The 24594-nt window shown below is 34.8% G+C and overlaps 1 protein-coding gene across 1 annotated transcript in view; it reads right to left on the bottom strand.

Moving 5' to 3' along the window:
- The window catches only part of LOC150100681 (ubiquitin carboxyl-terminal hydrolase isozyme L3-like), a 119249-nt gene that overhangs the window by 82004 nt on the left and 12651 nt on the right, over window positions 1–24594 (bottom strand). Inside the window, exon 5 of the mRNA XM_090401860.1 lies at window positions 12246–12331. Within this exon, the coding sequence (XP_090257986.1) occupies window positions 12246–12331 (86 nt within the window). The remainder of the gene's footprint in view (window positions 1–12245; window positions 12332–24594) is intronic.

The following is a 24594-nucleotide window of genomic DNA, read 5'->3' as shown; positions in this document are numbered from 1 at the left end:
TTTCTGTCAATATTATCATACCATAATCTTTGGCTATCTCATTTAGATCTAAAATAGCTTTCTGCAAGTTATCTTCTAACTTTGTAATTATTTGGTCGTTGGCAAAAAAAAGAGTGTTTAAGTTCACAGTAGGAGTAAGTTTAATACCTTGATGGAAATTTTTATTCCATTTAGGTAAATATTAAAAAGAGTTGCTGAGAGGGGACATCCTGTCGGACCCCTTGGTTTATCTCTCTCATATACAATAGCTCATGATTTAATCTTATTTGTATTTGATTATTTTCATATATACTAATAGCTTTTAGATAGTATTTGATATTTGTTTTTCATTTAATATGTTAAATAAAATGCTTTTTAACTTTGTCAAATGCTTTATCAAAGTCAATAAATGCAATGTGTTTCTAAATTGTATTCTCTTCTTTTCTCTATTAATTTTAGGCAAAAGGCTAGGTCTATATTTACCATCAAAATTTACCATCCACAAAGAAAATTTAACTGGATTTTTCTCATAGTCTGGTGTGAACAGACACTGGAGGAGAGGGTTGCTTTATTGCATATTTTATTCTCATTTGCAAGTCTCGGCATTATGGGATGTCTGTTTTTTTTTTTTTGGTAGAATTGGTATATCAAGAATTAATCTGACAAATGGACTTATAAATTGCTGGCCTGGTTGGCTGAGTGGTTAGTGTATCTGCTCTCCAGCCTAAAGACTGCAGGTTTGAATCCCACTGTGGGCATGGATGTTTGCGATTGTCTGCAAATACTAGTGGTGGCGTCGGTGTAGTTGGTTTCGAGTAGCAGAGACATAGTTGTAGAGTAGGTGCCCTTTCTGGAGGTGGCACATAACACAAAATGAAATAATACAAAAATAAAAAAAAAAACCTGATCCATGGTTTGTTTTTGTAGTTCTTTCAGAATTCTCTTCCTCCCACATGCAAGGAATTTAGAGTGGTCTGTATGCTATTTTTGTTTAAACACTTGTTCATGTTTTCCCAGTTTATTGCATTCAGTTGTTTATTAATTGTAATTAAATTGTTGTGTTAATACAACCTTTTTATTGGTACTAAAAGTTTGATTTTGGTGGTCCAAGTATTAAAAGTTAAACCACTGAGTTTGCATTGATATCTGTACTGATTACATCTAAATGCAGCACTAATTTATATACAATCTAAATTTATATACAAATTAAACATTAGTGGTCCCAGCACACCACTAGTCACATTTTTGCCTTGATCCCCTCCTCCATATACCACTTTTTGATATCTGTCCATCGGTCACTCTCTTATCCACAATACCAGTGTCATGGTATTCTGTCAAATGACTTTACAAAATCCAGCAGAAAATTCTGCTGGATTTTGTAAAGTGTTTAAACAAAAATAATTTAATGTGATACTTGAGCTTATTAGTTTTAATATCTGGGTTTATTTGACTTGACTTAATTTCGAAACTAATTTCACTCCTAAGCGAGTCCTATTCACATTTGTTTCCTATTTTGCATAAATGTCAAAATGGCATTAAAAACTATACTGCTCTTTCTGTCAAATGCATTGCCAGACTGGTTGGCATACCCAGTCTCTAAACAGGTTGCAGGTTCAAATCCTACTACAGCCATGAATGTTTGTGATCATCTTATCTTGCGTACTGTTATAACCTTTGATATAGCATAGTATGACCTTTGCTGTTCTTGTGCCAAAACCATAAATCTGTCAAAATGTTAGGATTTATCAACTCCTGCTAGATAGAGAGAGAGGAAAAAAAAAAAGGTAAAATATGCAATTATCATTCCAAAAACGCCATATATTGACTCATCACAGGAGGTCACTTTGTCATACATTCAGATCATATCATGCCTTAAACACATTCAAATTCTCTGCAGATACTATGCTCTCAGCAATGCATTCCAATCATTCACAACTCTCATTGCAAAAAACCTGCTTCTTTCCCTTGCTCACACCTTCCTTATACAGCTTCTAGGGATGACCTCTTGTTATATCTCCACCATTTTACAAAAATGGTCTTTAACATTAATCCTATAAACAACCCCTTACCAATTTGTACATCATATCACCCCTCTTCCTCTAGACTGAAAAATTGCACGTCCTCAACATTTATTCATACTCTACATTCTAAAGACCAGAAACTACTTTAGTCTATCAATCACCTTTGGACCCTTTCCAGTATCTTTTCATCCTTTTGAAAACTAGGTGACCTGTGCACAGTGATCCATAAGCCCAATCAAGGCCTTATACAATGGCACCAGAATCTCCTTACAAGTCAGCGTTCTCTGAATCATTGCAAGAATTCTTTATGTTGACCACATAATTCTGACAATGCGTCCTAAATTTTAGATCCTCATTCACCATTACCCAAATAATACCTTACATTTTGCAATGTTGAACCAGCATCCCCACTCCCATTCACTCAGTCTATTCAATTCTTGTGCTTTACTCACAGTTCATCCCAACTTTGCATCTGCAAACAGCTAAATATCCCCATCAAATCTTCTCCAATATCATTAGCATACAGGTTAAACAGCAATGGTCTTAAAATAGACCCCTGAGCAAGGTGACCACATCTAGTACTTTTGTACTAGATCTAGTACGTTTTTATAAATTTTTAGTGTTCTAGTACGTTCGCCAACAGATCTAGTACTTTTTCCCTTCTGAATAATAATAACAACGTGAGAGACATATGAGTTGAATATTTTTCTCTTCTCCCACCTCCCCATATGTCACATTCAGTGACACAAGAATACGATTTCTTTTTTCCTACCCCTCTCACTGTTGCTAGTCTTCCCCCCCCCACGATCCCGTGCTCAGGCAATACGACTGGCATTAGCCAATGAAAATATATTCTTCGCTGTTCAAAGACTTCTCCCACGTTATAAGAAGTCCAGTGTTTTTATTAATTTTATTAACAAAACTTGTTTAATTCTTCATCGAAAATATTAATTAGATTTTACTTTTAAATATGGACAAGTGACAAGCAAAACGTTCTAAATTTAATTCTAAATCTCAGGAGAAAAAGTGTAGTGCATGAGTCATTCAAGTACATAAACGAGCTATTGAAAGTGAAGATATCAATGCTAGCCCTTCCCACTCACAAGAAACCACTTCTCACACAGATAATTCAGATAAAAGAGAAAGTGATGCTAGTTATGATTCAAATTCAGGTTTACAAGGTTCATCTAAAAAGTACGGTTGGAGAATCCTTTTCTTAAATCCTGGATTTATTCAGGTAAAAGTAAAGAACATACTGCTTATTGTAAATTTTGTGATATAAGCATCAATGGTAGCAAATATCTATTGATTCGTTATGCAAAACACTCCAAAACACTAGCAGAATGTAGAATCTAAAAGAAACTCACCAGGTATAATGTCTTTGTTTAAATCCAGTTCCAAATATCAGTCGGAAAAATAAATTAAAGAGGCAGAATTAAGATTATGTGCATATGATGCAGACAGGTCCCTTCCGTACAGGGGTGCAAAAGAACCCGGGTGGCACAATTTAGGGGCGATATAATCGAAACACGTTCATAAAAAAAATAGAGAATAAATAATACACTGAACTGTTTGTGCATATTTGTCACCTTCGAATGAGAGAGAGATTTCAATGAGGGACTGAATCGCTGGGTAGTTAAATAAATGGTACGAACTTCAACGCAACTTCTTTAATCACTGCTCTCAGCACAGTGAACAAACATTCTAGAAATTTGAGTTTTCTTCTTGTGTTTTCATGATCTTGAGCCTCTCTCTCTCTCTGATGTTATCCCCATAGATTTCACTAGTGGATCTTCTCATCTTGTAGGGGGTCTTCCTGGTTTTCTCTTTATTCTTGTTGCCAGTTGAATATTCTATATGTCCCTCTGTTATTCCCGAGTCTGGAAATGTGACCTGCCCATCTCATCTTGCTTTCATATACTGCAGTTACCATAGCTTTTATGCCTCATCTCTTTCTTAGTTCTGCGATTCTAACATGTTCCATTTTGTTGATGCCAAATCTTACATTCCATTGCATATCGAGTTATTCTGAGAGTCTCCTCTTTTCTTGTCGTGTTCCATTACAGGAGTATGTTTGTTTATTATATAAAAATAACCTTTTTACTATTTGTGTTTTTTCTTTCTTTATTTTAATATATATTCCTCTTAATGTGCAGTATAATAAAATGATTCTTAACGTGTTATTGTACTTCGGGATTCTTTAATTTTTGATGGAAAGGGGCACACAAAAATTTTGCTCTCAGGAATTGCAAACAAACGGAACGGCCCTGAATGCTGAACACAATTTGCTTTTGTGGCTTATGGATACTCTTTACTCTTCCAACTCTATTGAAAACAATTGCTCCTGATAGTGAAATTGCTAAGAAAATACAGTGGGGATGAACTAAATGTAACTATCTTATAAAAAACCGTTGGCTGTAGATTCACGCAATGAAATCTCAAAAAAAAACCCTCCTTTGATGAATGGACTCCTTTTGACAAAATAAAAATATTCATCAGCCACAGATTTTACTATTTCTGAAGAGTTAATTTAGCAAAATCTGATAAAAATAATGAATAAATACTTCCAGTGTTTTTCTTGTGGGTGGTGTAAATAGCATAATAACTGAAAATTTAATGTTACATTATTTTAAACACTAAAATGATACTAAAAATTATATGGTAAATTAATACACATGTGAAGTGCTAGAGTTATAATTGATACTGCTATTATGATGATTGACAACTGCAGCTCTTTGACTCATAGATGACTACAGTGAGGCAAGTTTTCACTTTTTTTCCTTTTCATATTTGTTATACATGTGTTAATTGAGCAGTTTTACATCGAGTTCAAATATGATAATAAGGTAATAATATTGTAAAATGCTGTAAATAGGGTGAAACGAAAGCAAATAAAAATTTAGTACTTTTTTTGAGATCTAGTACCTTTTATTATTATTATTCTGGGCAACTCCAAGGAGTCGACAGACTCATCAAGGGAGGCCCTAACATCATGTCAAGAACAACTATTCGACATTCACACACTATCATACCTTGCCTTGAACTCATTCACAGTCATAGCACCCACAACAGACTCTGGAAGTCTATTCCACTCATTCACCACTCTCCAAGTAAAAAACCTAGCTCTAACACCCCTGCTAACCACATTCTTGCCCAGCTTCCATCTATGGCCCCTAGTCCTCCCACCACCAGTCCTGTTCTCAAAAATATCTTCTGGATTAATCTTATAGAAACCCTTCAGTAATTTGAATGTCTCAATCATATCACCCCCCCTTCGCCTATCGACCAATTTCTGCAACCCACAAATCTTCAACCTATTCTCATAACGTTCATTCCACAGACCTGCTATCATCTTGGTCACTCATCTCTGGATCCTCTCCACTTCCTCCTCATCACAAAGAAACCCTGATGCCCATAACTGGGCACAGTAGTCCAGATGGGGTCTTATCAAGGCTCGATACAGAGGAACAACAACTTGTTTGTCTCTGCATGTTAAAGTATTTTTCAGAAGCCAAGTGATTTGATGAGCTGATTTAGCCACTTTTGCAATGTGCTCTCTAAACTTCAACTCCCTATCCACCAACACTCCCAAATCCCTGGCCTCAATCTCCTGGAGTACAGTTCCACCAATGTGATATACTGCTGCTATTCTTTTCACCCCAAAGTGCATAACCTTACACTTTGCCACATTAAATTGACATCCATTTTTCCTAGCCCAGTCCTCCAAACTATCCAAATCATCCTGTAAAAATTTGGACATCCTGTGAACTCACAATTGCTCTACCCAACTTTGCATCATCAGCAAACAAGTGAACACTTCCTCTCAGATCCTTTCCTATATCATTGATGAACAAATTGAAAAGCAGTGGTCCAAGAACAGAGCCTTGTGGCACACCACTAGTCACAAGCAGTCTTTTAGACTCCACTCCTGAATAAACCACTCTCTGGTATCTCTCCTTTAACCACCCTCCTATCCATCTCACCAACCCTATCTCCATCCCCATCTTGTCCAGTTTACTGATTAGGGTTCCATCTGGTATCCTGTCAAAGGCCTTGGCAAGGTCCAGTAGTATCACTGTAAACCCATTACCCATATCCAGTTCAGCCATCACTGTGTTATAAAACGTGAGCAAGTTTTCCTACATAAGTTAGTACGAAATATTTTTGCCGAGTGTTCACCCTGCCCCTGAGACACCATTTGTTACTTTCTTCTTGTGGGAAATTGCTCCCCATACACAACGTGTTGATACCTATCAGACAGCCAATCTTCAATCCAGTGCACTAGTTTAATATACAAAACCATTCACTCTAGTTTGACTATCAATTTATTGTAGTAATTATCAAAGCTTTTACAAAAGCTAAGTAAACTGCTGTGTATTCATCTCCCTCATATTGCAGCTACTGCTTGACTGTAGCAAGTAGATTACTAAAACATGACCTGACCTTTAGCAAATCTATGTTTTCCATCAAAGATAATAACCACTGTTTTCAAACCAATTCTGAATCCTAGTTCTCACTGGCCTCTCCAACACTTTAACCACAACACCTGACAAAGATTGGCCTATCGTGAGGTGACAAAACTTTATGTTCAAGTCCTATTATCTCATTTATGAAGTGGTACAATCTTCCTTTCCTTCTACTCCTTTGGAACTTGATCCAACTCATTAAACAAATATGTCAAGGCAGATGTAAAATCCCTGACACATTCCTCCAAAATACATGGTAATATATATCAAGTCCCACAGCCTTATTATCATCAAGTTTGCTCAATTCCCCACATACCTCTAGCTCAGTCGGTCTCTCAACTTCCTCATCCACTACTCTTAACAAGGATGACAAACGTAAGGTATCTCCATGGGATCAGAAGACTCATGGGAGATCCGTTATTCATATAATACCTATCATATATCTCCTTAACTATATAAATGATTTGCTGTTTTGGTTACCTTTGCAATATTCCCTCTAAACTTCAACTCCCTGTCCACAATCACACCCAAGTCCCTGGCCTCGGTTTTCTGCAGTTCAGTTCCATCATACCACTAGACTAAGTCCTCCTGCAGAATCTCTGTGTCACCATTTACCATTGCTCTTTTCAGTTCAGCATCATCAGCAAACTGAATATTTCCTATCAAATCATTTCCTATATCATTGATACACTAATTAAACAACAGCAAGTACCGAGTCCTATGGTACATACACCATTTGTACTTGCTTCTCTGGAACTCAACTCCTCCATAAACTACTTTTTGATATTTGTCCATCAGATATCCTCTAATCTGAATGACCAGATTGATATCCATCCCCATTTGCTCCAATTTATGCAACAGTTTTATGTGGAATCACATCAGATGCTTTTGCAAAGTCTAGCAATATCACCGAGTAGCCATTTTCCTTTATCCAAGGGCAAGTCTTGCCTTAGTAATTTGCTTGATTATAAAAAGTAAACAAATTACTGAGGCAAGACTTTTCCTCCACAAAACCATGTCCCTTACAGAGTACCATATTTCTGGCTTTCACCAAATTTCTTCAATACCTTAACTACTCTCCAGTTGCTGACTGGCCTATAATTTGCTACTTCTGTCTTGGAGCCTACTTTATGCAATGGGACTATTTTACCCACACTTTCCACTCCACTGGCACCTTCCCATACTGAGGCTTAAGTTAAAAAGCTTGGTCAGAAGAGCTGATAATTCCCTTGCACATTCTTGTAATACACTGGGCATTATGCCATCTAGTCCTACGACTGTTTGTATCGAGGTTCTCGCAATATTTTAAGCATCTTCATTTCTTCAACTTCTGTTTTATCAGTCATTATCACAACCTAGATGGTAGACCTCTGCAAAATTCTCACTCAGTCATTCAACTATTTGGTTTGGTTCTGTTATCTCACCACAAGATAGGACTGAAAGCATATATTTGTACCATATGCTAAATTAGATAACTTGGGATCCCTGCTTTAGAAGTCAAACATGGTACTTTATCAAGCCACTTCAGGCCTCCAAATAGGAACAGTAATCTCATGTTTGAGATTAAGTGGTACATTTTTGTAGGAACAGTAAAGACAAAGAACAAACATCTATACACAGTGGGATATGACCATAGGTTAGAGATACAAAAAAGTAGATATATCCACTGAGAAAGTAGGTTAAGGACACTTGGAATGCATCTGTTAAAAGAAGTCAATTAGAGAAATTGTCAGTATTAAAAAAAAAAGGTAAAGCTAAACAAGTAGGAAACTTGTCCTGAGAAAAAGGACATGCTCAGTTATTGGAAGGGTAAGAAAACTAGTTTGATGCTCATTTAAAAATATAAAATGACAGCCTAAGAAGATAATACAAACTTATCTGATGAACTAGATATTGCTTTATATAAAAAAAGGTAAATGCAAATTTGAGGAATAGTAGTAATTAACTTAGCTGCACTGAAACTGAGTAGATTATGTGACCCTGTTGACTTAACATTACCAGCATACATGAAAAAAGATGCAAATTCTGCCCCTCTCAATCTTTCCTACTACCTCAACACACACACACAGAGAGAGCGAGAGAGAGAAAACAAGTGATGTATGCCAGTAATTTACACTACTAGGTCAACCCTAGGCATGAAGGCCACATTAATATATCTGGCTAAAGCACGTGTGTGTGTGTGGGGGGGGGAGCAATGAACAAGTAGGGCTAGCAACATTTGTATGAGGTAAAAATTAAAAATGCTCACAGAAACAATATAAGATGCAACAGGACAGTCTAGAGATAGATCTCACCATGAAAGAACAATGGAAAAAGAACACATTAAGGATCGGAAGTTGGAACAGTCATTCCTTAAATAAAAAAAAAATAATTGAGGAATTGGATAAGCAAAACAAAAAAAAAAAAAGGTAAAGAAATGTATGAATTAAATAGCTAATGATTTTTTTTTTTTTTTTTTTTTTTTTTTTTAAGTGGAGTAGAGAAACAAGAAAGAGCTAAAGCAGATACAGGAATAATAGATGAAGATTTGCAAAGTGAAATAAAATAGGAATGCATATCTGAAAGGTTACTGAGAATAAAAATAAAATTGCAAAATAAAACTAAATATATTCAGTGCCTATAGCTCTGAAAAAGGAAAAACAAAAATAGAAATTGAGAGAGAGAACTGTCAACTATGAAACAAGATGGACTCTGGTATACAGAAGAAATAGAAGCATCATTAGAAACCAAAGAAAACTGCATTTAATAAAAATTTAAAACTAGTATAGCTGAATATGAAGAATATAAAAGAAATGAAATAAAAAAAATAAAACTCAAAACAAAAAATATTTGAAGGCTATTCCAAACACAAACTTTCATGGAGCACAGAAACAAGTATAAAGAGCCAAAATCAAAAGAAAATAAAGTTGCAAATACCAGGTCACAGAAAAAGAGAACAATAATAAAGAATATTTTACCAAATTATATTAAGACTAAGAAGAAATAAAAAATGGCTGAAATACCAGAGCCAGAAAAACAGAAAATTGAGATAATTGAATAGGATCAGTTCAAAATTGCAAAATAGGATATCTGGAACTGATGGAATTTATATAATGAAATGCTGAAATATGGAAGATAAAGAAATGACTAAAAATGAGAAATTTAAAACAAAAGAAAAGACAGATTCCCAACGAATATACAATACCAACATTTAAAAGGGAAAAAAATCTGAACCTCAAAAACTATCAAGGAATAAACTTACTGTGCACTACTCTAAAAATGTAGAAGTATAATCCAAGAACTAGAATCAAGACTAAATTATAATGAACAGGTTTCTGCAAGGGAAGATCATAGCGATGCAATATTTGTTATAAAGCAAATAGCAGAAAAGCAATATAATTTAACAAACCAGTATTTCTATTTCATTGACTTAGAGAAGGCCTTTGACAGAATCAGATTACATAATGCCTGAATGTATTAGTATTGAGAAAGATACTACTAGAAATCACTGAAGTGCTCAAAGATATGTTACTGTAAAAGCTTGAAAAGTGGTAAATCCTAGCATTTACCATAGTGAGGTGGTAAAAGTCCAAAAAATGCTTGTAAACGCTTCCATTTCTTTTACCAAACCACTCTGGTAAAATGCTGAGTATAGATGGGTGTGAGCAGCTACAATCAGTTTGTTTGTGCTAACATATTTTACATTTTTTTTTTATTTCCTTCATAAAAACGAAGACACAGTGAATCAGAAGGTTAGGAACATAACCTAACCAATTTACTTTGTGCAAAGAAAATTTCTCTCCAACAGAATGTCAAACTATTAAAAGAGACAACAGAACCAAGATATAATCATCCTTCTGGCTGATAAAATGTTATCATAATGTAAACAAAATGGGCTTATACCAATTGGTGTTGGCAAATTGCTAGCATTTATGAAATGGTTTGGTAAAAAGCTCGAAATGGAAGCATTTTTCAGACTTTTACCACCTCACTATGGTAAATACTAGGATTTACTTGTAAAGCCTAGGATTTACCACCTTGTGGGTTTTTACAATAACAAAAAATGAATGCGTAATAAGATATCAAAACAAATAAATTCCTATAAGGAAAGGGATCAGACAAGGTGATTCTTCAAGTCCTCATTAAATTTACATTATCATGGATGAAATAACAGAATTTAAGAAATAGAATAAAAACTAAAAAAGAAAGTTTAAATTTGGTTTGATATGCATAATTACTTACAGAAAATGAAGTCCCCCAGAAGCAATTATCCAAACTAATAGATATGCAGAAATTTTAACATGCAAATATCAGAGAAATCAAAAACAAAAGAACCAATCAAATGTAAATTAGAACTAAATGGAAAAAGTAATGAAATTTAAATGCCTAGGAATAATCTAGTGAAAAAAAACATAACACAGGAGGAAGGGAAAAAAAAAAATCTCTTAAGGCTAATAAAATATCAATGTGTCTAAATTCAACTATGAAAAAATAAAGATCTAACAAAAATATATAAATCAGCAGTCTGACCAATATTGATGTATGCATGAGAAACCAGAATAGAAACATCAAAAATTATTATTCTTGACACCTCCAAGGAGTCCAAAGACTCATTGCGGGAGGACACCTACTGTACAACACTCCATCTCTACTACCAATCACCTACATCAATGCCATCTACTGCACACAACCACCCCCACAGCTAGTATTTTTTTTTGTCTGTAATTGAGTGTTCTAAAGGACCAATTTGTCTGTATGCAGGATGAAAAACCCAGGTTTCCAGGAGAAAAACCCTGCTACCTTCGTATGAGATCAGCTAACTCTCCTTCAACCGAAAGTCCATATAAAGATTCCTCCCATCATGATGAGAATTGAACTTAGGCCTTTTCTAATCTAAGGGCGCAATGTACCGTTGTTCTTCCAATTGAGGTACGGAGGAGCTTACAATGTGTAAAATGTAAACAGTAAGAAAAATAATAAAACAAACTTGATATGAGTAAAAAAAAATGTCAACTACAACCTATAAATGATAAATGCATGGATAAAAAAAGATTAGAATAGAGTCAACATGTTAATAGAATGGACTCAAAGAATAGTTAAACTAGCAAGTGACTGGAAACCAAATGAGAAAAAAAAAAGTTGGTAGACCAAGAAAGCAGTGGACAGACTGCCTGCATCAGAGTGTAAGATGCAACAAGCTGAAGCTTAAAACAAGAAGCAAAGTCTTGCCAAATGAAGAAGGAATCAAATTCTCTTTTCCATTTTATTCAAGTTCTAGCCAAAAGATTCTAATCATTGAAGCTGCTATAGCTCTGAGTATATTTTCAGAATCTGCATCAACTATGAACTCCCCCTAACCTCAATAAGTACAGCCATATTATCTCATCTTGGTAGGCAATCTAAAATCTGGACAGTCATTCTAGACCACATTTAGATTGACTTCTGATTTTTTTTAATCTAGAATTGAGAGCACCATGATAACAGTTTTCAGTTACAAAACTGAATTTTTTCTGTAAAAATCTAGGTACCATGTGTCTTGTAGTTTTTACTCTACAAATTCTGGTTTGAAATCTAGCAAAATATCAGTAATCAAGATTATTTGATTTGTATATACTGCAAAGTATTATTATAAATAATTACTAACACCTAAGTTAGTCAATTACGAATAAGAAAAATCAGCTAAAAGACCAAGTTAGCCATATAGAAGATAGCTCCAAACTAATTTTGAAATAAATTTTCTAAAATTAGAGAAAAGTTGACAGGCTAGAAAATAATTTGAGGAAATTTCCAATAACCTTACCTCATCTTTTTCAAGTTCTTGACCCCTTTCTTCAGGAGACATTTCCTTCGTGGAATTCAGGAACTTTTGCAAAGGACACTCTTCATCTTTTAAATCAAAAATTAAACAGTAAGCATGCTTTTCTCCGTTAATTTTAAAAAACAAAACTAAGTAATTTTATTCTAAAAACAGAATCTTTTGAAGCTACATTTAACACTATAATAAATATGTAATATTCATTTTAATTTTGACATCAAATGTTATTTGCAATTATCAGTACAAAATAATCAACACTAATCATATGACTTAAGAAAAAGTTTGATAAGCACAAACAGTTATATTGAAGTTTGTAATTTTTGCTATCCCAAGGTTGCATACCTTAAACTAATAACTATATCTTAATATGCTAGGCTCAATGGTGTGTCACAGTTGGCTAACTTGATTTTATACATATCAATAAGATAGTTAAACATTGTCCTTTAGATGTTGAAAAAAAATTTTTTTTCATGTGCAAACTTTGTTTGCTTACACTTGGTAAAAGGATTAAACCAAGAATAATTTCTTGGCATCTTTAATTTATAGTATAACCAATTGGAGAAACTTTCAACATTATCTCTAATTCCAAGTATTTTAGTAATAAGGTGTAACACTTTTTGGCTACTTGTGTATGGAAATATGACTTTTGCTTTACTTCAACATTGGTATCACTTCTGGCTCCCACTGACAAGACTGCAATAAAGGCTGAAACTGGTCTGGTAGTGACCCTTCCCATAATCCTATCCCAATGGCTTTAACAGGCCTTTAAGGCCCACAACCTTCTAAGCATGCTTGGATTTTTTAACCGAAATACGAGGATAGAATTGTCACTCCTATGCCTCAAGGTATTCGTGGCTGTATCCCTGTATGTTCATGGGCTGGTTTGCCTGCTTGCGGGATGAAAAACTGGTGGAAAAACCCTACTGCCCATGCCCAAGACCGGCTAATTTGTCTATGGCTGAGGAAGATCCTTCAGCTCCTCACGTCTCCGACAGGAATCGAACCTAGGACACTCCTTCCCCAGGCATATGGTTGCGAAGTGCAAAGCTACTAGGCTAACCGCACAGACACCCTTCCCATAACACATAGTATTATACATGTGTAAGGATATGTGCTTTGCATTATGGTAATACTAAGGCAAGTAATGTGAAGTCTGCTTCTATATACAAGTTGTCTAGACACGAAGCGACTTCACGTGCAAACTTTGTTTGCTTACACTTGCATAAAGGATAATAATTTCTTGGCATCTTCAATTTATTGTCCTTTAGAGATAGTGTTAAGAATGTTTTGTGTTCTTTGGCCAGTTTAATTTTCAAGGAGGAAGAACCCTGTCATCTGCACATAAGATCAGCTAACTCACCTTCAGTTAGAAAAACTTCATATCCTAAAAAGAAATATTCTAACTCAAGTTTTCCAAATATCTTTTGAATTTGTTACTTTTTTCACTACGGAGCTGTCACTTAAACAAAGTGATAGTATACATTAAAAAAAATCTGTTATTAGTATTAGTTATTTATTTTGCACAGGCAAGATGAATAAATGAATTCTTAACAGCGAATAATACATTAAATCATATTTGATTCTCGTAGACAGGCTTATACGTTGGTTATGCATTATTTAAACACTTAAGGAATAGAACAACGTAGTTAGGAATAGAAATTAAATTAAACTTTAATAAATATTTTCCGATATTTCGACAACGTCACGTTGTCGAAATATCGGAAAATATTTATTAAAGTTTAATTTAATTTATATTCCTAACTACGTTGTTCTATTCCTTAAATGTTTTAATAATAAATCATATTTGCTTTCAAATGTTACACATCATTATGCTTTTTCCACATAAAAACATCCAAACCTACTGACAAGAGTATTATTCTTGCATGATAATGAAGGACCACATACAGCTACAGGAACCCTGTAGAGAATTCAAGAACTTGAGTGGGAAGTTCAACATCCACCTTACTCTAACCCCTCTTACCTCTAACCCCCGAGCAACTTTTACCTATTTGACCCACTGAAACAGCACCTTGGTGGCAGACATTTTGATGATATTCAGGAGGTTGAAAATGAGGTGTGGAGCCTATGCTGCTAGGTATTGAAGGACAACATAATGGGACAAGTGTATAAATGTTAAAAGGAGATTATGCAGAGAAAATATTTTTTCAAGGTTCGATTTTTTTTTATAATCATTTGCAACTTACTTTTTCTTGTAAAATTATCTGATTTAGATTTTGTAGATGGAAAAAGCACATCCAAGCTGCTGAGAGATAATGTTTCAAAAGATATGCATACAATTTAAGTTGTAAGGCAGCAGTTAGAACAAGTATGGGAAGATGGTTTGAAGTAAAATTAGGTGCAACATTATCTACTATGGATTACATTACAAAGCAGAATTAAACTTGCTAACAAAATCAGATACCGAACTGAACTCTGTTCTTTTATGAAAGTGATGTTATACTCAAAATCTGGACCAACTAAATTGAAGCAGATTGTCTTATTTTAATTTTCATACTTTCAGTGTTACCATGATGAAAATAGGCATGAACATGCAAAACAGACTAGATTCTCAATAGAGCAGTTGATGGAAAAATAAACATTTTGGCTATTCAGGCACAATTTTTAATTTAATAAAGATGGAAATAATTAAGAATAAGCAAAGCTTATAAGGGGAAAGGAGAGCCAGTCAAATAAAAACTTTGTGAAGGAATAAGAAAAATTATTGAAAACAAATTAGTAATATACAAAACACTTAACACATTCATTCTCTTCTGGAAAGAATCTTATGTTGTATTTTACCTTGAGGTAGGACACGAGAACATGTCTCCATTCCTGTTTGCCATAATTTGTTGCAGGTGAGCACACAATCATGGCTTTGACAAAACAGTTTTAGAATATATTATAAACCAATAACTAAAAATGGATTTTGTTAGTATATTTAAATTACCAAAAAGATGTAAAAAGCACAGCTGTGAAAAACACTTAGACAGATGAATTACTAATAATTTACAGTATGAGAGTATCCAATAAACTGCTGAGGGGAAGAACAAATTATGTCATCCTATAACCTCTAAACATATGTTCACGTTTATAATGGACAAAACTTTTACACCTATGAGAGAAGATTTGTGAAACTTAACCAATAACAAATGGCATTTGTATAATTGGTAGCTTAGTAAGTGATTATAGCAAGGGGCTTATCCATCAAACTAATAAGGTAAAATTGGATAATTCAAAGCACAGTAAAATTCATGTACTTTGGAGCACTAAGTGAGTAAAATCATGCTCACTTATGATAATCTTGTATACCAGTTGTACAAGATTATCATCTACAATTTATATTTCACTTTTTTAAAAAGAATCTTATTCAGTAATGATTGTTATGATCAGGGTAAATTTTTTTTTGTATAGTAATATGTCCCAAATATGCTGATATTTTGTTTTAGAACACTAGATGGAGTGTCTTTTTCTTATATAAAATTTCTGTGAATAAAAATGATTTTTTTTTACTGTCATTCTAAATCATTATTAGCTCAACCCTTTGAGAGTCCTAGCCTTCCTCAGAAGCATCTACCACTCTATTGTTTGCCTTAGTCATCCAATTATGGTGATTCTAAATAGTGAATGAAAAGATCCTTGTGTAATGAAAAACACTCTCCCACAAACACCATACTGTACAGAAGCAAGCAAAATAGTTTTATTGTATCATTACATTTCGAACAGTGACAATTAGTCCATGCCCATTAAATGAGAATTACAGTAATGCAATTAGAGAATTGGAATAAAAATGACCCTGTACAATAAAAAAAAAATTTTGCTCCCACAGGCACCAGAGTGCATGAACACAAGCAAGATGATTTTATTGTAGTGTTAAATACAGTATCCTACTAAATAGAATTTCAAAATTTTGTTAGATGTGGTCACACCTGGTCAAAATGCAGTTAATGGAAACAGAAACCAATAAAATTTCTGTAAAACAAATTTTTAGATGTCTACCTTGAAAAATCAGATAATAGGATTAAATTTTGAAATTTTTTATTAAAATAATTTGCAAATGCTAATTCTACAAATAAAAAAATTCTATTTAAAATGAAACTGGCATACCATATATATATGATGATTAGTACTATTAACTCGGGGTTGGGATATGTTCATTTTTCTAAATTAACTGACTTAAAACCTGAGAATTATAAACACAATGACATTTGAAAAAAATGCAACATGTTTCGTCAAGAATGACTTCATCAGGCAATAAGAACATAGAAAGATATTAAAAGACACGAAATTATCATTGACACACTCTAAAGCTATACAATTATAAAGTCATAATATTTGACTGTAAATTACAGTTATTATGAGCTTGAACTACAGTCCGAATTAAAGTTCTATTGTTGTACACCTGTGCGTGTGTGGAATCACGCGATCTCCAGTATCTAATAGTAGAGTTGAAAGAGTCAGCCAAATTATAGCTAAGATTGTTATTCATGTGAAAAGGGTCCAAGGTGATTTCTTTTGACTCGACAATGCGGCACTCTACTTCATCATGGGAGATGTGTAGGTTTGAAGTTGATGGCCAGTTTATTTCATGTTGGTGGCTTTCGTTGTTCGTGTTTATTGAAAACAGGACATGGCTTGACAGAGCAGTTGCTCTGGTTCTCTTATAAGCAATGTCACACTGGTGCTCTTTGAGACGTAGTAAGATAGATTTCTCTGTCTGCCCATAGTAAGGCTTTCCGCATTCACAAGTGACCTTGTATACACCTGAGAATTGTAGAAGGTTGTGAGGTTGTTTATAGTTGTTGAAGCGTGATCTTATTTTTGGCATAGTCGAGAAGCACGTTTTTATGTTAAACTTCTTTAGAATTCTACTCAGCTTTTTGGATAGTGTGCTGATATATGGCAAGACGATATGACCTTTGGAGTAGTCCTGTGTCTCTACGTTGACGGTGGGATAATTGGTTAATATTTTTTAGAGAGTAGCCATTGTTTTTAAAGGTCCATTTAAGATGTTGTAGTTCCTTTTTCAGTTCTTCATCTGAGAGTACAGATCTTGCACGATTCGCTAGAGTTGATATAATACCCAACTTTTGCGCTGGATGGTGATGGGATGACGCATGCAAATATCTGTCTGTATGAGTTGGCTTTCTAAATATAGAGACTTTAATTGATTCAGGCGTCTTAGTGAGTTTAACATCTAGGAAACAGATGGAACTATTTTCTTCAATCTCCATAGTCAATTTTATATCTTGATGGCGGTTGTTGAAGTGGTCGAGAAACTTGTGAAGATTTTCAGTACCATGCTCCAATATGAGGAATATATCATCCACGTATCTAAGCCATATTTTCGGTTTTAAAGTAAAAGAGGAGATTGCTTTTTGTTCAAATTCCTCGAAAAAAATGTTGGCACAGGAGAGAGGGGGCTTCCCATAGCTAATCCTTTGACCTGTTTGTATAGTTTACCTTCGAATTCAAAATAGCCAGAGTTTACACAGTGAGATAACATTTTATTTGAAATCTTGTTTTTTAAAATATGGAGAACGTCTTGTGTCGGAACGTTGGTAAAGAGTGCTACCACGTCAAAGCTCACCATGATGTCAGAAGATTTTAGTTTTAGGTCCTTTATTTTAGAGACAAAATCTGTTGAGTTTTTAATATAAGAAGATTTTCCTGCATAAGCTTTTAACGATGACACCAAATATTTGGATAACCTGTATGTGGGTGAGTCAATGCTGTCTACTATAGGTCTCAGTGGATAGTTTTCTTTGTGTACCTTCGGGAGACCATATAACCTTGGAATGAGTGGGTGTAAAGAGCGGATGGAGAGCCGTGTATTCCGTGGAATTTCTGTGGTCTTTTGTAGGAGATTGGTTCTATTGTGTATTTCTCTTATTGGATCTCTCTCAATTTCCGAATAACTATCTGAATCTAACAGTGCTAAGATTTTTTCTCGGTAGTCTATTTTATCTAGAACTACAGTTGCATTCCCCTTATCAACCTTTAAGATGACAATGTCCTTGTTAATCCTTAGATTTTTAATCACAAGTCTCTCACTAGGGGATATATTATCAGAAGGAGGTTTTGCATTGTTGATTGCAAGAATTGCTTCTATGCGAAGTAAACTCGCGTCTGCGGTAGGAAGTAGTGAAGCTGCCTTTTCCATCTTAGTTAAAAGTAGTTCTTTAGGGATGCATTTTGGTGCCAACACAAAATTTAGGCCTTTTCCGAGAATTTTCTCTTCATCGGGACTTAGCACGTATGACGATTTGTTAATCACCAAATTTTTAAGTCTGCTATGACAATTATTTAAGGTAGATCTTTCTTGTTTCGACTTGAGAAAGTTGAATTTCCTGATTAGCTTCTGTTTGTTTAAGTTTTGAAATTGTAATGCACGGTGTGTACTTAAATCTCTAATGTGATTCCAAGAATCCAGATCTAAGCAGGCTGCTAATTGGTTTTCTAAAGATGTTTTTTCTGTGAAAAGCAAAGATAAATTGCGTTTTGTATCGCAAATTCTCTCTGTAGTAAAGATTTCTTTAAATTGTAGGAACTTTGGAATAATTGAGGAAAACTTGCATTTCTTCAAGAAGAAAAGTCTGTTGATATTAATTCCAATGCTCTTTAGTGTCTTCTGATATGCTTTCGTAAGTGCACAATTACCCTCGTCAGAAGGGAAATCGGACTGTAGTTCAAGCTCATAATAACTGTAATTTACAGTCTAATATTATGGCTTTATAATTGTATAGCTTTAGAGTGTGTCAATGTTAATTTCATGTCTTTTAATATCTTTCTATGTTCTTATTGCCTGATGAAGTCATTCTTGACGAAACATGTTGCGTTTTTTTCAAATAAATGTCATTGTGTCATAATTCTCGGGTTTTAAGTCAGTTAATTTAGAAAAATGAATATATATATAGTGAAATAGAGTTGAATGACTTAAACCAAGAGTTAGGTAAAAAAGGGAGTTTAATAGTAAAACATGACTAGTTTCAGCTTATAACAGCCTTCATCAGGTAACATTATAAAAGAAAAGAAAAAACACTAAAGGTTAAAAAAACTATGAACAACAGAAAGTCTCCATACATAATTAGCATGAAAACGTTATAGTTGTATTTAAACTGTTCTTTTGTTTGTTGGGAGAGTGTGTGCTTGCAGCATCATGTGAATGCCAGTACATGATTACAGCTGAATGACTATCTTGGGAGATTGTAGCTCAAGTTATTATTTAGATGTTCAGGGTTGAGGATGATTTCCCTCGATTCTATGATTTTTCTCTCCAATTCATCATGGCAACGAAAGATGTTGGTAGATTTGTCCCAACGGACTGTATGACTTGGGTTTTCATCATTAGGATCAGCCAAGAAAAGGATATGGTTTGATAAAGGCACTGACTCGCTGTCTCTTGTAAGAGATGTCTCATGTGTTTCTTCATACGCAATTCAATAGACTTTTCTCTCTCTGGCCAAAATAAGGAATATCACAATCACACCGTATTTTGTACACACCAGGATATTTAAGATGATGACAAGGCTTTGGTTGGCTTATTAAAGGAGCAGATTTTAGGAAGTGGAGTGAACAAAGTTCTGATATTGTATTTTCTTAGAACCTTGGCTAATTTTTGTAAAACTGAATTTATGTAAGGAATAGATATGTCGCCCTTAAATGTATTCATTTCTTCTGTGTGATGACTAGGATGATTAAGAAGGAATTTTTCAATAATTCTTTCAGAATATCCAATCTATTAAATTAAATTATTTAATATCAAATCTCCCCCCCCCTCTCTCTACATATACACAGTATATATCTATATCCATATATAGTATATCTATATCCATATATAGTATATCTATATCCATATATAGTATATCTATATCTATATATATCTATATTCATTTTTCTAAATTAACCGACTTAAACCCGAGAATTATAACACAATGACATTTATTTGAAAAAAACGCAACATGTTTCGTCAAAAATGACTTCAGGCGATAAGAACATAGAAAGATAATAAAAGACACTTAAATTAACATTGACACACTCTAAAGCTATACAATTATAAAGCCATAATATTCGACTGTAAATTACAGTTATTATGAGCTTGAACTACAGTCCGAGTTAAAGTTCTATTGTTGTACACCTGTGCGTGTGTGGAATCACGCGATCTCCAGTATCTAATAGTAGAGTTGAAAGAGTCTGCCAAATTATAGCTAAGATTATTATTCAAATGAAAAGGGTCTAAGGTGATTTCCCTTGACTCGACAATGCGGCGCTCTATTTCATCATGGCTGATGTGTAGGTTTGAAGTCAATGTCCAATTTATTTCATGTTGGTGGCCTTCGAAAGCAGGACATGGCCCGACAGAGCAGTTGCTCTGGTTCTCTTATAAGCAATGTCTCTCTGATGCTCTTCGAGACGTAGTAAGATAGATTTCTCTGTCTGCCCATAGTAAGGCTTTCCGCATTCACAAGTGACCTTGTATACACCTGGGAATTGTAGAAGGTTGTGAGGTTGTTTATAGTTGAAGCGTGATCTTATTTTTGGCATAGTCGAGAAGCACGTTTTTATGTTAAACTTCTTTAGAATTCTACTCAGCTTTTTGGATAGTGTGCTGATATATGGCAAGACGATATGACCTTTGGAGTAGTCCTGTGTCTCTACGTTGCTACGCTGACAGTGGGATAATTGGTTGTTAATATTTTTTTAGAGAGTAGCCATTGTTTTTAAAGGTCCATTTAAGATGTTGTAGTTCCTTTTTCAGTTCTTCATCTGAGAGTACAGATCTTGCACGATTCGCTAGAGTTGATATAATACCCAACTTTTGCGCTGGATGGTGATGGGAGGACGCATGCAAATATCTGTCTGTGTGTTGGCTTTCTAAAAATAGAGACTTTAATTGATTCAGGCGTCTTGGTGAGTTTAACATCTAGGAAGCAGATGGAACTATTTTCTTCAATCTCCATAGTCAATTTTATATCTTGATGCGGTTGTTGAAGTGGTCGAGAAACTTGTTAAGATTCTCAGTACCATGCTCCCATATGAGGAATATATCGTCCACATATCTAAGCCAAATTTTTTTTTTAAAGTAAAAGAGGAGATCGCCTTTTCTTCAAAGTCCTCGAAAAAAATGTTGGCTAACACAGGAGAGAGAGGACTTCCCATAGCTAATCCTTTGACCTGTTTGTATAGTTTACCTTCGAATTCAAAATAGCCAGAGTTTACACAGTGAGATAACATTTTATTTGAAATCTTGTTTTTTAAAATATGGAGAACGTCCTGTGTCGGAACGTTGGTAAAGAGTGCTACCACGTCAAAGCTCACCATGATATCAGAAGATTTTAGTTTTAGGTCCTTTATTTTAGAGACAAAATCTGTTGAGTTTTTAATATAAGAAGAAGATTTTCCTGCATAAGCTTTTAACGATGACGCCAAATATTTGGATAACCTGTATGTGGGTGAGTTAATGTGTCATATATATATATGACAGAGATTAACGCAAGGTTTTAAATTGCACAACTCGTTTCGTCTAACAGACTTCTTCAGGTGTTAAACATAAGAATCCCAGTCAAGAACTGGATCTGAACAGTATTAAAAATGCAGCAAAAAAGCAATGTAGAGGCTAAAGCCTAGATGAGTTTAAAAAGAAGAACAATCTCTAACTGTATTATTAGGCACTGTGTGTGCTCACAATCTCATGCATGCCAATATTGGATAGCAGAACTGTGGCAGTTTGATAAGTTGTAGCTTAAATTACTATTGATGTGAACAGGGTTTAGGATTATTTCTTTCGACTCCAAAGAGACCAACTACAAGAGAACTCAAGCTAGTGCCTTATCCAGCCATGTCCTATTTTCAGCAAATTGAAATGAGGAGAGCCTCCCACATCCATTACTCTGGGAAAATGTCTAATAATCTTCATCATTGTTACGATGAGATAGAAAATTTTTGGAGTCTAAAGAAATAATCCTAAACCCTGTTCATATCAATAGTAATTCATAACAAGATGAAGGTATTAGAAAGAAACAAATCTTGCATCATAAGCATTAAAAATGTGTGAATAAAGATAATCTAAAAGGTGGCATCACTTAAAACAGAATGAGAGTGAAAGGTTTATAGAACTTATTTGATGACAGGGAAAAAGCCAGGGGGGGGGCAAGATAAGTAATTGAGCAACTCTTGGTGCATTAGAAACCTGATATTCAAAGTTAAACAATACTAAAAGTGTGAAACAAATTAATTCAGAAGAAACTGTTTAAACAAATTAATGTACTCTTTAATTATGTAGTTATAACATAACATCCTGTTTGCTCCATTAAGGGTACAGACAAAATGGATAATAGAAATTAAATCAATGAGAGCTCAACATAGCTTAGGTGGCTGCAAAATATATCAACTGGACCCAAATGTCAGTTAGGACTGAAAACTTTATAAAAGACTAAAGAAGGAAAGTTTGTCTTGTATAGAGACAGAAGGGTTCCCCTTCTATGAAACCAGCTAATTCCCCAGAAGATATAAATTGGGTAAATGATTAACTGCCCATTTAATTAGATGAATACAAGCCAAATTACTTGCTGAGACAGTTTATCAACTTAAGGAATGTGATTAGTGAAAAATTTTATTTCCTCATATTTCCTGATTAATACATATCTTAAAACATGGAGGATTAAAATTAGCAGCAAGTATTTTCAGATACACTAACCTATCCAAAGGAGAATATAAAGCTCTACAAGAAAGGAAGAAAAACAAAAGAAATAGTAATCACCAAAGCAGATAAGGGAAACGCCACTGTGGTTCTCAACCAAACTGACTACACAGGTAAGCTTAATGCTTTATTGTTAGATCGGACCTATCCACCTTCCTATTTAGTATATTTCCACCAGTTTCCAAATTAGAATGCTCCAAAGGCTCCTTAAGGTCACTTCTTGGCCTGTGGAAATTACCAACAAAAAACCTTTAACTCTAGACCCCCCCCCCCAAATATATGGATTTCCAAAAATACATAAACAAAATGTGCCATTACATCCCATAATGGATGGCATCGATTCCCCCACATACAAATTAGCCAAACATTTATCCAAAATGCTCACACACTATACTGGCAACACACCATCACATAAAAAAAAAGAAACTCAGCCCACTTCAAAGCCCAGTATAGAAAACCTCTCTCCAACATACTGACATAATGGTCAATTTTGACGTCTCCTTCCTATTCACAACTGTCCTACTCAAGGAAACCTTAGAGAGCTCATCCAAGCCAAATTTCCTCCAGATATCTCAGCCCTACTTCAGTTCACCATGAACTCTGGCTATTTTGTTTGACAAGGAAAATTCTACAGATAGAGGGGACAGTCATGGGTTCACCACTCTCTCCACCCCTGGTCAACTTCTTTATGGAGACTTTGAAAAGAAAGCCTTAAACTCAGCCCCACAAAAACTCACTGTTTGGCTTCACTACGTTGATGTGTTTGCTATTTGGCCACATGGCTCAGATACACTCCACTCCTTAACATACTTAAACCACCCCAGAATCCAGTTCACCTTGGAAAAAGAGGAAAACAACAGTCTCCCTTTCCTAGACACTAATCACTTGCCAGTCTGATGGATCCTTGGCTTTCTCTGTTTACAGAAAACCTACCCATACAGGCAGATATATTCACCGGCAATCCCCCTCCCCATCACAACAATATGGGGTTATGAAAACCCTATATAACAGGGCAAAATTAATCTGTTCAGATGACAATGCCCTAACCACTGAACTAAACCACATCCTTAACACTTTCTTAACCAATGGCTACAACCCCCAAAAAATATTAAACCAGTTAACCCCCCCCGTAACAAATATTACACTAACTCCATCACCATTCCCTATATCCAGGACACCTCTGAAAAGTTAACCAAAATCTTAAAAAAAACCCCGACTTGTTATAAACCATAAGAAATTGGCATCCCTTATCCGCTCCATCAAAGACCAGCCGCTTCTTCCCCTAGACCTACCTGGGGTATAGCAGGTCCCTGCAGTTGTAAATTGTCCCACTTTGGCCAAACAGGCAGGACAGCAAATATCAGGATTTCGGAACACAAAGACTACATCCAGTTTCACCAATACAGCCACTCTGTGCTTGCAGACCATGCTCTGGATACCCGCCACAGAATATGTTGGAAGAAAACCACGTTAATACACCACAGTAAATTTAAACATGAAAGATTGTTCATGGAATCAGCCTAAGCTCTAAAAAAACTTTCCAAACTTCAAATTTGGGTGCATGAGACTGCTCCAAATTTGGAAAGCTTGCATCTTGAGAACTTCTTCCCAACAGCCAAGACAACTCAATATAGTCTG

This window comes from Typopeltis vanoorti, chromosome 12 (genome assembly GCF_054136105.1).
Source record: "Typopeltis vanoorti isolate ZY-2024b chromosome 12, IOZ_Tvanoo_1.0, whole genome shotgun sequence".
NCBI classification, from domain to species: Eukaryota; Metazoa; Arthropoda; class Arachnida; order Uropygi; family Thelyphonidae; genus Typopeltis; species Typopeltis vanoorti.
The sequence above is the reverse complement of the archived record's forward strand: the minus strand, read 5'-3'. Positions and strand labels throughout refer to the sequence as shown.